Consider the following 16881-nt stretch of genomic DNA (forward strand, 5'->3'; position numbering starts at 1 on the left):
TCCTCATGGCTGTGCTGCTGGCACCCTGCCAGGCTTTCTGGGCTGCCCAGGGGGCTTTTGGCAGTAATTGGTGGTTTTCCATGGGAGCTGCTAGGTAATGCTTGGGGTTCTGTGGAGCCATACTACAAAACAATGATGAACTTGTCAAAAGACACAAACTATACTGTAATGAAATATGGACATGGAAAGGGGCCAGACTCAGCTCTTCTTTTCACAACAATGTGAGTTATTTCCATGTATTTTAAATAGTTAATGACTTTGTTGTTCATTCAGCTCAAACCATCTAAAATAATAAAAGAATTAGAGGGAGAAAAGGAAGTTAAAGGTGGTCAGAAATCCAGCCAAAACATTCAGCAAATAAAGAAACCCAGCCTGCCTGTGTGTGAGCAGCAGTATTTGGGGTTAATGACACTTTTTGTCCAGACTGGAGCAGAGAAAAGGAAATTCTCAAGACTTAAAAATATTGCTGTAATGCGAACCGCAGTTCTCAGCCAGCTCTTGTTCTGAAGTTATTTATTTGCCATGACTAATTTGCAGTTTCAAATGCGGTCACCGCCTCACACGTGGCAGTGTGGGCACCAGGACTGGAGGCACTTGGAGCCCAGCAAAGGTTCCCATGGGCAGTGCCAGCCCTGCTCTGCAGCCCAGAACCAAACCCCACTGACACTGAGCTCCAAAAATGCATTTCCCAGGCGTGCAAACCAACACTGAAGTGCGGATGCAGACTCAGATCACTGCCTCACTATTTCTTGTCTTGCCCCGTTTGGTTTTTTTTTTTTTTTTTTCCTTTTTTGTTTTGATTAATCAGCCCAGGGATGCAGAGAAGCCAAGTGTCTTGACAGCACAGAGGTAATTTGGGAAGGGCAGGCGGGCTGCAAAGCTCCCAGCAGTGGGACCAGTGCTTGGCTCAGCTCTGCTGTTGCCCCTGGTTTTAGGGTAAATACGTTGTTAAGTTTGTTCAGCCAAGCATCACTTCCCATTTTCCGTGCCCAGAGAGCAGGATGAGGCAGGCAGCACTGCAAACACAGGTGGTTTAAGGGTCCTCCCCACCCTAAATCTCCTCTGTGGGGTGAAGAGAGTGTGTCCTGATGCCCCTTTCCCAGCACAGACAGTCTGTACATCTGCCTTTAATTAAGATGAGAAAGGGGGACTTGGGGGGATTCTGGGTTCATTTCTGGCAGTGATACCTTCAAATTCCTTTAGTTCTGTGTGATGCATATTGTGCATGAGCTGAGATGCACCAGGCAGAGAGCTGGGCTAAAAATAAACCCAGAGAGTCACTGCTGTGTCAGTCTCCTGTTGATATTTCTTGGTTTGTTTTATGGCATCTTCGAGGCCAGTCAAGTGTGGGGGGGAAATCAAAAAAGAGAGAATGTTTGCTTTTTGAGGCTGGGTTAAGAGTGAGCTGGTACAAATCATGTCATTTCACTGAGTGGATTCAGACCATTACAGTCTCTGTGGTGCTAGTTCACACTCATGCTCATGCACTCTTAAATAAGACCTAGCTTGTTCTTATTTAATAATAATTAGCTTGTGCTAATTCTTAGTGCATTATCATATTGATACCAATTTAACTGATGTTAATAAATTAAAGGAATGGACAAATAAATCAGCACTTACTTATCCATGTGAAAGAAAGGGGCTGTGTTCCAGCTTGGAGTCAGCAAGCAGCAGAGTGCTGGCTCCCCAAAGAGAGACCAGGGAGTGTGAGGTGTTGATCCAGTGGACCTCAGTTAGTGACTTTCTGGATCTAGAGAGAGAAGGACTAAATCTGACCAAAAAAAGCTCCTAAATGGGGAATTCTGGAAAGAAATGCATGCTTTTAAATGCATTTGGACATTGCATCAATTGCCTGGGGTGCAAGGTCTCTGCAGGGAGCGGGTCACAGGAGCATCCCCACTCTGTGAAGGGCTGCAGTGCTCCCTGGGCTGTCCCTCCCCAGGGACACCTGCCTCCCCCATGGCTTGGCTGGTCCTGCTGTGGCCAGGCTGCTGGGAAGTAGCTCACAGCACTTTTTCTCTTTTACTGGAGGCAAAAAGTAATTTCTTCCTCTGAAGGCAGGGCTGGAGCGTCCTCTGCTAATGAATGCAAACCATCAGTGAGCAGTAATGGAAAATCGGGGATGATGTGGCAGGCAGTGGCTTGCTTTCATGGCACCAGAAAAGCCCTTTTAAATTTAAATTTAGCAAAGAATTTAAAGCACATATAGGCAGACTCTATTAGAAAGTGAAATATTTGATCTTGGCTATTAATCTGTTATAAGAATACTTTCATTTCCTTGCCATGTGTATCCAGTGATAGACTTTCATAAATGAGATCACATTAAAATGTACTTTATGTTTCTAGTCAAATCTATTTTATTATTATGCAAGTCCTAGTTAAGGAAAAAAAAAACAATTACAGAGGCAGACTAGGAAGAGCACATTATTTTAACTCATTTATACAAGTGAAATACTGCTCCTACTTGAAGGCTGTACATTGTGCACTACTAAACACTCTGGGAAGAGGTTGCTCCATTGCAGCCATGCTACCAGATTTGGGATAATTTAGGGGCAGTGGAAATACAAAGAGAGTCTAAAACAGCTCATGTGGTGTGGGGTACTGCTATGTGTATATAGACACAGAGCAGTATTCAGTAAAAGACATATTTTTATATGGCATATATTAATATCAAAGTATTATATTCATATTGAAGCATTACATCTGGACTCTGTCTTACTGAAATCAAATATATTTTAAGGATGGTCCATAATTAATGTGAGTTGTCACTCCTGACACACTGCACCACAGGCAGACAAGTGTTTTAGGAAGTTTCCCTGTGGCCAGGGAGGCTGGGAGGCTCTGCTGCCCTGGTGCTAGCTGTGGACACTGCAGGGATTCAGCCCAGCTGGGCCAGTGGTGAGGGCTCTGCAGAGCTGCACTGCCTGCTCTGGTGGAGGCATTAATTTAGAGAAGAGACCACTGGCAGCCTGGAACCAGCACAGAGCATCATGATGGATGTTTTAGGGCGAGAAGAAAAAAATGGTTTACATCTTATAACTCACTTTGGCTGATTAGGCACAAATGTCTGTTTTAAACCTTCAAATCTGGGCACCCAAACCGTGTCATAATCCTGCCACTTTTCGAATGTCTTTTCACTCCATTCAAGCAGCCTGACAGAGAGCCAGCAGGGGCCACAGCATCTGCTGTCACGCTGCTGGAGCAGAAAGCTTTGCTTCCAGATTCACCAGTGCTGTGGATCCAAATGCTTCCCCAGGATGGGGCAGCCATGGTGTACAGTGAATGTATACATTGACATCATGCTGTATCTGAAAAGTCCAATCTGATGTCTTCCAGAAGAGGGTGCAGCTCAAGGCTTGAATCTGAAAAATGCAAGATACTTTTGGATCATGTTAATGCTATTAATAAATTAACCTGAAACTCCTTGCTTGTGAATTTAGGATCCTGGCATGACTCTGCTTTGCTTGAGAGCTGGCCAGAACAAACTGGTGCTTGGCAATTTACTCCAGGACATGAGGTGTCTGAGCCTTGTCCCCCCAGAGTCCCCCAGCTCCAGGTTCAGCCCTTCCCCATCCAGGTGGGATTCACAGTTGGTGCCTCAGCTGTGCCCCAGCTCAGAGCCTGCAGTCAGGGCAGGCAGCAGCCAAAAGGCTGATTTGGCACCAGAGCAGCCATGATCATCTTTCCTGGAAGAATGAAAAATTGCCATCCGTGTCTGGTTTTAACTTCAGTACAACCTCAGTATCTCTTCTTTTTAAATCATTCATAGACAGTGAAGATTTGCAGCTGCTTGCATTTGTGAAGCCTCAGATTACTAACAGCCTCTGATTTTTAGAAAATAGGTTACAGATTCTTTAGCAACAGATGAGCAAATGCCAAATTTCAAAATCCCCATTGTCAAGGCAATTAAATACCTCGTTCCTGTTGCACTTGGTTTACTGGGCAGCTATTGGCAAACTGCTCTGTCTTGTGTCACTGTGTGAATTAACCATGTTCTAGACTATAAATAATAATGACAATAAGAGACCTTAGGCATGGCAGATGCAGGGATGTGGCGAGGGTGTTTCCAGCAGACAGAGAGGCACAGCCTCTCCTGCCAGTGTGGCACTGCCAGTGTGGCACCCTCTCAGACCACCCTCTCCATGGTGAACTGGGATTTCTGTGCCTTACAGAGCAGATTCTCACTGAAATCTACAAAGCAAACAAAACACTTGAGCACCTGGTAGCCTGATTTCCAACTGCCCCCACAACCTTTTCTTTAAAGTAGTGGCCAATGACGCATTTGGAGATAATTAAAATAAAAGTTGAGGGTTTTTAGTTTTAATATGCCATGACTATTAGCAGCTGGATTAGGAATCAGCCAGCACAAAAGCAGCATACTTCTTATACCAGCTATAAATAAAACCAGGCTTCAAATTTGAAAGCAGGATTTTTTTTCTCCTTTCCCCCCGCTCCACATAAAATCTTTTCTTTGTGCCAAGACTAAAATATTAGCACTGTGTTCCCTCCTCTGTTTAAACAGACCTTATTGCATCTAAGTGCCAAAAAAGTGGAATTCCTGAACAGCAGGTGAAAAGAAAACACAAGATCAAATGCAGTTCTGGCTGCCAAGAGAACCTGCAGCACGGCTTGGGGGTGCATGAAAAGTCATGCAGCTCCTGGTGCTGTCAAAGACTTCTGGAAGGTCATCAAGGAGTTTTTTTAAGCATCCCACATCAAAAATCTGTGCAGGGAGACAAACCTGCAATACATCATGGGGATGGTGCTAAAGATACCAATCATCCCTTTTTAGGAGAATTTAACTTTTCCCCCATCGCATCTATGGAAGCAGCTCTGTGTGGAGACCAGGCTATGGAAATAAATGTAAGTGCTCACACTGGGTGAACATTAGGCAATGGCTGGTTTGGGTCCATAACCCAGCAGGGAGCTATGGAAGAAATGTGCCTTTCTGAGCTCATCCTTGCACTTAAGGCAAAGGACACATATTGTGCTGCTCTTGGAACCAGCCAGCCCTTGCATTGATTCGTATTTCTGCACCCAGCTGGACATCTGTAAGCCCAAGAGTCTTTCTCTTTGCCTGATACACCCTTTGGGGACGCAGGGAAGAAATTGCTCCAGCACTGCTCACAATTAATGGCCTTCAGAAAACACTTCAGCTGAGCTCCTCGTTGATCCTTTTGCCTACCATTCCTTCTCATCACTGGAAAAGGCAGAGAGGCTCTGGCCCAACAGCAGACACCTGGATTTGAAAACAAGGATTTGGACGTTTCTCTGGGCCCCACTGGGCTGGCAGTGCTGGGAGCCTGCAAAGTTCATCCACCTTTTACTCCTGCACTGGGGCAGCTCTCAGGGGAGGCTGCAGCACTGTCTGTGAGCAAGGACTCACAAAGATTCCCAAAAGGCACTCATCCATGCTTCCCCCTTGGTGGCTATGGCTGAGAAATGACTGACCAGGCAGCAGCACTGGGATCACAGGCTGGAAGAGCTCAGGTCCATTTTCCCTCCTAAAAATCACCAAGCAGCAAAGTTCTTTCAAATAAGACACACATTGGTGGGGTTGAAAATAATACAAAGGGCACATGCTCCTAAAGACAGCCTTTTTTTTTTATTTTAAAACTCTGCATCTGAAAACACCGTATGACAGAAAGCATTATATACACTGCAGTGTTTTTGGTATAATACAGTATTTCATACATCCATTTCTTTTTCTGCAAAAAAATTTGCTTTGTCGGACAAACAACCAAACTCCCATTGACAAAGAATACAGCTAAGGCACATTGTTTCTGCTAAATGAAAGACAAAAGGGTGCAAAAACGGGTAGTGCAATAATTGCTGAAAATCACATTCTACTACAAGAAAAGCATTCTGACTTTGAACTTTGATTACTGGTCAATTTAAGACATGTCAATATCTCATAAAATACTCCTTTAAATAAATAGCAAAATATCTACATCTTTCAGTGTGTTCCATTTGAATTTCCAATTTTTTAAACTTTTTTTTCCCTGTATATACACGGTTTTCCTTTTTCTTATTCAATAGATTACAAAATATTTCTGTACAATTTTATGCATATTATGATCTATAACAAAATAGTTATTTCTTAAAACTATATTACCACCAGTCTTTGAAAATGACAGAATAGGAATAACTTATTATGGACTATGTTAGGCAATAGAAAAATCCAATCAAATCAAAACAGAACCAAAAGGACAAAGTCAGAAAAATAATTTCCTTACATTGAATTAATTATTTTAGTTTCACAAATCTTGTTTTATATGTAAACCCTTTTCAGTTGCCTTTGGGTTGTATCCACATATGAATACCAACATAGGACGGGATTTGGGATTCCTAAAAGCACTGCAGCCTGCCGGGAATATTGGTGCTACTCACTGAAACATGACAGTTCTCATGGAGGAAAATATTAAACAAACCCAGCATATACAAGCCTTAGCAGGTCATTGCTTTCTGCTGACTTTGACAACCTTTGAAAGAAGCTCCAAAAGCCAGATTTTCAGAAATGCATTTATGACAAAACAACCATGTTCTAAATGTACTGTTAGATTCCCAACCAACACCCAAAATCTGGCCCTACGTGGTGACGTTCTTCAGATTTTAAAACCATACCATTAAGAGGATATTTCTTCTCCCAGCTACCAGTACAAATCTGAGAGGAATGCTACTACAGCATGTTAAAATGAGTGAAATTACTCTACAATTTGTCTTGTGCATCTGAGAGCAGTCTGTCCTGTTGTAGTCTGAAGATAAATTAGAAGTTACTAAGTTTGTACTTTGTATGTAATTAAACCAAGTTCCTTATCTACAGTGACTTGCAAGAAACAGAGCTCATAATTTCCTAAGGTTTATATGAATGTCTGAGACTTCCTTTTGCCCTAGGGGAAGGTCATTTTCTTTCCTTAAAGACTGCATTTGTAAGCAATTTCCATTGTATTTGTGAAGTGTAAGCTGACAGCAACACAACTGAGCTGTAATAGAAATCTCAAGGTGCCTTTTATTCATTCCACAACAAACGGAGAAAGTGAGCAAGACACAGACAACACCAAAGTTCCTAACACAGTTTAAGGCCACATTTAGAAAGGATGGAAGTAAGGCTTTCTTTAAGGGGCAACACACTGGATGCCACAATGGGAACAGACACCAAGCGATCCAAAGCTGATAGGATTCATCCACAGAAAAGCTGAAACAACACCCTAGTTTTGGCCAGCAGGTCTGTGCCTTTTTTTGGATCTAAGCAGGAAAATAAAACGAAATGCCATAGACATCCTCCTCTGGAATATTCCCAGCAAACTGAAGGTGCTCCCCTAGCAGGAGTGCTATTGTCTCAGTCAAGGGTGTTAATTACAACAGAACCAAAGACAAGCCGAGTCATTACAATATACAAATGCAGCGCCAGGAACCGCGCCTAGAATTGTCACTCTGGTATCAGAGGCACCTGTACAGGATCTTGCTGTTTATTTGGCAAGGTTACAAGTAATACTTCTAGGTTGTAACAAAGTAGAAAGAGAATTTGCATAGATTGTACATTCAGTTCAAGGAGATTTCTGGTACCTTTTTTGTTGTTCTCAGGTAAACGTGTTTGCAGACACAGTGAGGTAGCAGCTGTGGTAGCACCCATGAGCAAAAGAAGGTAACCAAGGCAGAAGCAAAGAGCAGAGTGATCAACACACTACTGTTAGTAAGAAGGAACGGAATCAACGTGGTACCTGCAGTGTCACATCATGAGGGTAACTGCTCCCAACGTAACTGAGACACCCTAATGCTGCCCTGGTCCTGGGGAGCACAGGCTGTAAGGCCTTGTAGCCCCAATTTTAAATGCTCTCAGCCTGATTATTCTTTCCCTTACTGTGGTGATGATGGTGAAGGTTTTGAAGGTCAATCTCTTTTATAATACACCTTTGTAGGGAATTACAAATCAGTGTTTTCTTGCCTTTGAAGATTCTGCAGGAAAATGTGCTGTCCTACAAATTCTTCTTTGCTGTCCTCAATCCTAATTCACATTTCTTTGGCTCCTCTGTGCCTGGCTGCAGCAGCAGCTGCCCTCGGGGCTCAGCAGCAGGTGTTCCTACTCTCAGGAACTCCTCCTGGGCCTCTGGAGGGGCAGTGCTCTGTCCTCTCTAACACTGCATTGCTCCCTACCCTCTCTGTCAGCATCATCCCTGGAGCTGCCTTGGCAGAAGCCTGAGGGTTTGCTTTGCAAAGGCTTTTTTTACATTATGTTTCCCATTGCCATTTAATATGGACTTAAGTCCTACTAATCCTTAAAACTACACTGGAGGTCTTGAATAATAGAAATAAAGACACATATGGATCATTCTCTGTTCACAACTGGACCGAAGGAAAGGCCAGTGAGAAATGTTGCCAACCATGTCCCACCAGGTCTGTCTTACTCTGTTACTGAAATATCAAATAACCAAGTCTCCTCTCACATATATCAGATTCCCAGGCCTGAAAATCAGAACAAGGTAACTGCTGGCTTTCACCAACTCCTTCCTGTGCAAGTACTGAACTGACTGAAGGCTGCTCTGAAAAGCCAACTTTCCTCATCTGCAGCTGAGTTTCTGAAGAAGCCTAGGGGATTTAGCTCAGTCAAGTATAAAACTTCCTGCTCTATGGAAAGTGCTGGATTTGGCCAAGATTTCATGTGGCCAACGCCTGAAGCTTTGGGAGCTGGGAAGACAACAAAGAGGCGTGTTAGCCAGGGGCAAGATGGCAATTCTCTGATGGCTGTGATGAAAGAGAACTAGAGAAATCAACAGAAAGCTGGTCCTCATTGCTGGGCCACAAGAAACATCTGGATCTTGTTTATCTGGATCTTGTCTATCTTATTTATCAAAGCTGAGATCTCAGGGCACCAATGGTTTTTAGCCTTGCTGTGCAGAAGGAGCCCAGTTTGTTCAAAGGTTTGTTGCAATTGTGTCAAACTTCTGCAAAGTTTCAGCATCTTCTCTACCCTTTCTCTCTCCCTTAGGTCAGGTTTACACTATCCCCGTTCTGATTCACTGCCTTCACTACTGTGCTCACTACAATTGTGACTAAGAGTGATGGAGGCCTCATTAGGATGGCAATTAGTGCTGCAGGAGATGGAGGGAAAGTGAATGCACATTAGTTGGTACTTTTGAAGGTGCTGCAGGATCACTGTTAATACACCATTAAACAACTGTACAGGCATTGTGCACTGAAGCCAGTACCCAGGAAAGTCAATTTGTAACACACCAATGCACATTCCTGTATCTCTAGGCTTAGCAATAATGAAGGCTTAACAACAGAGATACAGAGGGACTTTCTTGTATAACACTTGCTATCATGAAGGAATTGTTAAAATTCTCTGCTTGCTGAGAGCACAAAAAATGAAGACATAATTTCAATTCTAAAAAAAAACCCCTTGAATATCAGAAAATGAAAATGCAAATATTACTACTCAATGTCCAAATGTCATCAAAGAAAGAATTGGACAAATGTGAAAATAAACTGTCATTTGAGCTATTTCATTTAGCCTTGGGGTTTAACATTACCATATAAACAGGTTTGCATAATGCTGAGCCTGACTTTGGACATAATTCATTAAATCATGTGTGTAGATGTTCTGCATTTTGCCACATTCCCTTTCTATGTAATACAGATTGATCACAGGAGTGTTACATGGCTGTCATGCAGAATGGGCAGGGAATTTAAACAAGCAAAGCATTATACACAGAGGATTAATGTGTGCATATGGAAATATAAACCCCTCCCACTGAAAGGAATTTTGATCAAAGCAGGGTCCCAGCTGGGACCCTGTTCAGCAAGGACTGGCCAGTGTGACTGGAAAAGAACACCTGCACATTCAGGTGAAGATGCATAACTCTTGTGCTTTGTACCAGCTGTTGTCCCTGCTCTGAATTCTCCTTTTCACCAAATGTAAGATCTGTGAAGTTATTCTCTTCTGACCATTGACAATGTTCTTCTCAGGCTCCCATGCTGCCACTTCAAACCAGAGAAGCCACTAAGCAGGACTAAGTTGGGCTTAACAGCATCACCTTGGAGCCAGCTCTGATCCCTGATGCAGAGTCTGGCTTTATATGGTTTTTAGTCACAATTACAGGACTTTGGAACTCAGACACTGAGTCTCATACATATCTTTTGGATCCATGTCTGCATGATAACAGCTATAGTAGAGGTGGCTGTTTAGGTCCAAAACTTGACACTGCCCCCAGAAGATGTTCCAAACATGGCAGCTTATCTTTTGATGACTTCAAACAGACAGCATTTATCCCTAGAATACTGTCATACCCTTTATTTATGCTGGACTTGACTCTGAAATCCTTATGTAGCACTAGCACTCTGGAAGTTTTGCCTGAGAAAGGACTGCAGGATCAACCCCTTCAGATCCACATCCTATATTTTAACAGCAGCACTGAGATTGCAAACTTGCTACAAAACTTCACTGTTTTAAATGCTTCTTGCTTTTCAGAAAATAATCTCATATATATTTTCTTTGAGATATTTTAAACCTAGCATATAATGCAAATGGATGTATCAGCAACCATCTGTTTTCTTTCCCTTTTTTGTACTAAAACAAAATAATTTGCACCTTATTTTTCAAATTATAAAAGTGGCAGCTTTTTTCCTAACCGCAGAAGACGTGATTGTTGTCACCTTCTTCTTGGTCTAGTTAATGAAAGCTTACAAAAAAAGCACTTAAAAACATTCCTGCTTAAGAATAAAAACATCATATTTAAAAATGAAGTTATCTGCATGTGTGTGCGTGGGTGCACCCCTACACATGTGCTTATGTGCAAGACAGACTGAAGATTTTGTGGCTACCTCAGGAGTCTTACTGAGAACAAGCACTGCCTGGGCTTGTTAATGGATTTTATTGTGTGCCTTAAATGTGACCTTCTTCATTTAATCTGCAGGGCTTGGACCGTGCAGTCGCCATTGCATCAGTGTGACTAAAGCCCTGGATTTCACAGTGAGGATTGGAGGTCCCCAGAAAATATGAACTTCACAAAGGAATGTTACATTAAAAACAAGCACTGTTAAAAACCCCTACTGAATAAGTAATAACACTGTGATTCTATTATATAAACCTGTTGGCAGCCCTGGTTTCACACACGCTTGCCTCTAGAGCTGGTTGAAAGGCTGGAACATTATCTTTACTGGAATATTCCAATCAGCTCTCATTGCTACAACTTTCCTAAAGCTACCCCTTGTGACTGACAAAATCAAGACAAAAAAAGAAAGGGAGGTGTGAGGGGAGGAAGGCCTTTTCTTAATAAAGGCATCTTCAGTTAGTAAAATAACATAATCTTCAAGCTGCAAAAGCAGCACCTACTAATTAGTCATTGACTAAAACATAAATAATAAATACCTAAATTGTTCCTTCTATGCATCCATTTTTGTGCCAGATAAACATTTCAATGCTCTGCCTTAATGCCAGCACAGCTGACACCACAATTTCAAGTCCAAAGCCAACTGAAGTAGCTTTAAACCAATACGACAGAGATACTACAAGCCACGGGGATCTGTGTGTTACAGTCCTACTGCAAGTGTTGTTTAAAAGGGAATTCAACCTTCCTGTGAGACCTGATTATGGAATGATCTAAGGGTCTGTTTCCCCCCTGATGTGGACACTTCACTCTCAGCAGAAAGTTATCCATGCACACAGAAGGGTGAACAGATACCTTTCTTTATTGCCGCAACAGGACTTCTTTCCTAATTAACCCAGTGGCTTTTGATGGTCTTTTTTGGTTCTGTTGCTAACTAGAGATTAACACAGCAACAAAGTGCATGTTTTTGCTAATGTAAAATACTTCAGTTGGAGATGAATTTGTATATAAAAGCTGTATTTTCAAAAGTTCTTGGAATGTAAATTAATTTTTCCCTCCTGTAGAAAATGCAGGTTGAAATGAGGCAAAAACATGCCTATTTAAAACAGGATTTAGCCTGCTAGGAATTCTGAAGACAGGCAAGAGTAGATTGTTGACAGAATAAAGTAAAAGCATGGAGAAACATGGCATTGTTCTCCTTCCTCTGACTTTGGGCAGCGACCTACATCCTGCACAGCCTTCCAGGTGCCCTGGCAAAGCCTGGAGGATCCTTCTTTAGGAAGAGATGGAGATCTGAGACCAAGGAAGGGAATTAGTGTTAAGACCTATTAGCCACTACTCAAATTAGGGAAGAAACCTGTTGCTGATTTAGGTCCCAATTTTACTGGTTTACAACTCCACTGCCTGAGAAAAAACTCAGCTCAGCTCATGAGCAAAGGGTGTGAGCAGACACATCACATCCCACCCCAGCCTACACATACACACCTGCTCTACTGGCAGCCTGTGAAAATATTCAGGTATTGGTGGCTTCCAAAAATGCCTGCAGATTTGACAGGGCTGAAATTCAAAAAACTTCTTTGTTCTTTAATAAATACTCTTAGTACACTGACCCTGAACCCGACTGCATGAGACATAAAAGACTACTATAGCAAAACACTGGTTTCATTTAGAGTTTATCATTAAATTTGTCTGAGAAAACCTCTGAAAGGAATCTGACAGTTTCTGCTTTTGCTCGTTTTCTCTAACAGGATAACAGACAGACATCAGCTGTGTCCAGAATTACTTTGTGTTATTAAAAACCCAAGTGAGGCTGTACCATAATTACTTCAGATTCTCTGAGGTCATGTGGCCATACAGGCTTCAGCCTGCAGGAACCAACCTCCCCAGGAAGTGTAAGTAGAAGGGAATTTTGATGTGATTTATTCATTATAGCAACATAACGAAAGCCTATGAAACAGCAGAGGCACGGACAAATTTATTTTAAAAAAACCCTTTAGCAGCTGCTCCTTCACTGCCCTTCCCATGGCTTGGTGCTACTGTTTCCAAGCCCTCAGGCTGGTGGGTGCAGTGGCACCTGGAATGGCCGGGTCCCCTTGGGACAGCACAGGCTGTGGGATGAGGCAAGCTACTCCCAACAGAGCTGATGGAGAGGGCAGTGCCAAAGGCCTTGTCAGAACTTCAGAAGTTTTTTTTTTTGTTTTGGTTTTGTTTTTTTTAAAATTAATTATATTTCAGTAAGTAACAAAAAAAAAAAAGTAACTTTCCCTTAGGTTTCTGAAACCTGGTGTGAGATTCACAGAGAAGCAAGGTTCAATTCCCTTTTAAAAACCTGTGCCGGGGCAGAGCGGAGCGGATGCTACCTCAGGCGGCCGTCGGGTTTGACGGGGCCCAGCTCGGACTTGGGGTCGGGGCTCAGGGAGCTCCAGGCTGTCTGGGCACAGCCCTGCAGCACGGGGCAGGCCGTGGGCCCCACGCTGCAGATGTCCACGGCCGACCAGACGCTGCTGACCAGAGAGTCCACCCAGGTGTCCAGGCGGGCGCCCACGAGCCCCGCGTTGCGCTTGGCCTGGTCGGCGCGGGCGGCGCTGACCGGGATGTTCAGCACGGGGTTCAGGCCCTGGAAGCTCTGCTCCATGTAGGCGTTCTTTGGAGGCCCGCTGTGCAACTTGATGGCTTCCTCTGGAAAGGCAGAAGCAAAGCCCAAAGTTAGTGTGTTGAAAAAGCCACCGCTAAGGATCTGAGGGTATGGTAAACGAAAAGAGAAAGGTTCAGGGGTGAGCTGTAGCCCATTTCCCACACATTGCATCCCAGTGGTTGTGCTCAGCTTTGGCACTCCTTGTGCTCAGTACTATGGATTCTGCTTACCGTGATTGTCATCCTGCAAATGCTGCCTTAGCAGGCAAAGCTCTGACCCTGAAGATAGAGCTACCCTTATTATCAACATGTACAACCAACCCCAGAGCTGCATGACATCCAGGACTGTCTGCACCTCGAAATGAGAAAACAGTTCAAGGACACCTGGTGCAAGAAGTCTGCCAGCCCCTGTCAGACATTCAAGTGCTATTATTGATTTGTCTAGAAGAAAGAGCCAAGATCTCAGCCTGTTTGGTTTTTTTTTTGTTTTTTTTTTTTTCCCTAAACAGACAAACCTTGCCCTGCTGTGGAATAGCCACAATATTTGTTAGCTCTATCTGCCTACAAATCCCAGGTGGTGCCATTTGTGGCACTAAAAGGACAACACCATGATCTTGGGCAGACCAGACCATAATGAAACACAGGTAGCCCCAACATTATTCCTGGAAGGGCTCCAGTCTCACTGGGAAAGTACTCTCCTGTGAGAGTTACATTTTCAAGCTCCTGTGCTGAACAGTAGATCACAACCATTCTCTAATGACACTTTGCATTGTGATTGCTTTCCTTACCTATCTCACCAAAATACAGTACAATACCCCAGATTTGCAATATTGCAGTAAAAATCAGTGTCAGGCTGTGACAATCCTTTCAGAGACCTAAACTGGACACTGTGGGTCAGGCTGCCCCTGTCAAAGGTCGTCTGAGACTTCTGAGAGTCTGAGTGCACCAAACTGCTGCTTATAAAATCAGGATGAAACCCTTGAAAAACGTTCACTGTTGGGAGCAAATTTCCAACCATTTCTTTCCGCTCTCAGCTGCCTTCCCCAGCATCCTCACTCTGGCAGCACAGAGGATATGTTTAGCTCTGCCAACAGACACACTGTCTAGAACAGAAAATGGGCCCATTCAGGCTGCTCCAGGCGAGGAAAGCCACCGCGCTCCGCGAGCGTTAGAGGCCAGGAATTACATATTCACAGCTACAATTCCTTCCACATGTCCTTGCTGCTTGCACTGCAGCCTGACACTGAGTCCTTTCTTCCATGCAGAGGACAGCATCTCAGGTGCTGGAAATAAATCCTTGTATTTATTTAGAGGGAAAAAGAGTATAATTGGAGCTTTGCTGTTACATTTGCAGAGGCTTTAATGTCAAATACTGTGCAAGTCCGTTACTTCAAATCCCCAATTAAAGTGGTTCAGCACATGCCCATCACCATTACACATCATTTAACTGTTCCTGCATTTATCTAAACCCCTCTTTGTATTTTAAATGGTAGATACCCACAATAACCTGTATCAAAATGAGTTCAATCTGTGCACATGTGTCAGAAATGCGCTCTGCCAGAGCACTGCAGTTTAAGAACTAGAACAAATACACATGATTAAATTTCCGCCTTTGGAAGCAATTAAATATGGAAGACTTGTTTGTCAACATATTAGTTAAATAGGAACATTGTGAGTAAAATTTCCCAAATAAATAAGAGTTGGCATTACTAGCAGGATCATCTGATTGAAACAGGCAATTCAGCGAGCTTGTTGAATCAAAGCCTGTTGCACATGTGTTTGATGCATGGAACAAGAGAGACCTTTATTCAGACAAGAAACAGGATAAAATGAAACTTGCTGTTCTCTCTGGCTCAGCCTTGTACGTGTCTCAGGCTTCAGGACTTGGTGGATTATCAGGATTGGGAAGGATGAGACCTGCAGAAACTGCAGGACTCAGTGCTGGGCAGAGCAGCAGAGGTTGTGTGAAGGCCACCACTGCCCACAGTGAAAGGTGCTGCTCCAGTCAAGACACACGAAGAGCCCTGACCTGGTACAGGTGGGGACTGCCTGCCCCACAGCAGAACAGCACCCCAAGTTAGGTGTGAGCACATCCTAGAAAGGAAAAGCTGGGTAACAGCAACCTGAGTGCAGTCACATGGACTCATCAACACGAAATGCTGGGGACCAGACCCAGAACCCTCCCCTGGAGCCTCCAAGTCTTTGCCAAACAGTTCGTAGCAGAAAGCAGGGAGGATGCTGCTCATCTGAGCAATGGCACATGGGCTGCTCCTCTTTGCATTAAAGGAAAACTGACAGAGAATCATGACTCCATAATTTACTGAGGTGGTACAGAAGAGAGACAGTGAGGCTCCCAAGCCCTGATATGCTGTAAAAAAGGAGGCTGGAGCTACTGGGTGTGCTCTTGAAGCAATGACACTTCAGTCAAGTGTCACAAGGACGAGCTCATGAAAAAATAATGGAGAATGTAAGGCTTGCCTCTAAATGTTTAACCATTTAAATCCATATGGTTAGCACGAACAACTCAAAATTAGCTGAATTGCAGACATTAAGCCAGACTTTTTGTGCCGGCCCTTTGACTTGAGGAGGACGTGTATCAATGCAAAATATATTCCTCTGACTTGAAAATATAAATTTAAAAAACTTGATTATTTTTATTTGCTCTTCACCCATATGTGAGGACACATTTCTCAATTGACTCTTCTTGGTCTGACTTTTTTGGATTAAACACACAGCCTATAGCCAGCCATACAGGCTGGGATTTTGGCATTTTTGTGTGGGTTTGTTCATCATTTTGCAGAAAAAGCAAATTAGTTTAGACAGAGAACGGGCTAAGGAATGAAAAATGTGGTTACCTTGGTACTCATTAAGGCACTAGACCTGTGGGTTTTTTAAAGCAACACGAACATACAGCTTTATTTCTTTACTTGAATTGTGTTAAAACCCTCTGGCAAAGAGGTAATTTTTTATTGACATTTTGTTTGTTTTCTCTTGCAGCAAACAAGACAGTGCTGCATTTGCTCATTGTGGAGCTAATCGACTCCTTGTCAGCTGGATCTGAACTAAATTTCAAAGCAAATCCCTGTCTTCAGGGTTTTTCTCAGAATGATGATTCCAGGGCATGTCTGCTCTTCTGCAGTCGTGCGCCTGCCTGCTGCTATTACTGCGTTTATCAAGAACATGTCATGTTACCTCTGGTTAATTTAAAGAAATCACAGCAGTTCTGACACAAGTTGCCACCCACTTTATAATCTGTATAGATGCAATTAGAATTGATTGAGCCACTGCAAACAACCAAGGGCAAAACAAAGGTTTCCCACTATCTGCTAATTGAGATGATCTATAAATATGGATTAGGCCAAAAGGCCGTTGAGGTGCCTGAGTGCATTGCCCATGTCTGCTAATGCTGTCAGCCCTTGAA

General features: G+C 43.2%; 1 protein-coding gene across 2 annotated transcripts in view; it reads right to left on the minus strand.

The window, feature by feature from the left end:
• Positions 1-5583: 5583 nt before the first annotated feature.
• XYLT1 (xylosyltransferase 1) overlaps positions 5584-16881 on the minus strand; it is a 175479-nt gene continuing 164181 nt past the window's right edge. For both annotated transcript variants that reach the window (XM_039732332.1, XM_039732331.1), the window contains one exon: positions 5584-13505. In XM_039732332.1, the coding sequence (XP_039588266.1) occupies positions 13183-13505 (323 nt within the window). In that variant the 3' untranslated portion in view covers positions 5584-13182. The remainder of the gene's footprint in view (positions 13506-16881) is intronic.

Source organism: Passer montanus, unplaced genomic scaffold (genome assembly GCF_014805655.1).
Source record: "Passer montanus isolate IOZ18808 unplaced genomic scaffold, ASM1480565v1 scaffold8, whole genome shotgun sequence".
NCBI classification, from domain to species: Eukaryota; Metazoa; Chordata; class Aves; order Passeriformes; family Passeridae; genus Passer; species Passer montanus.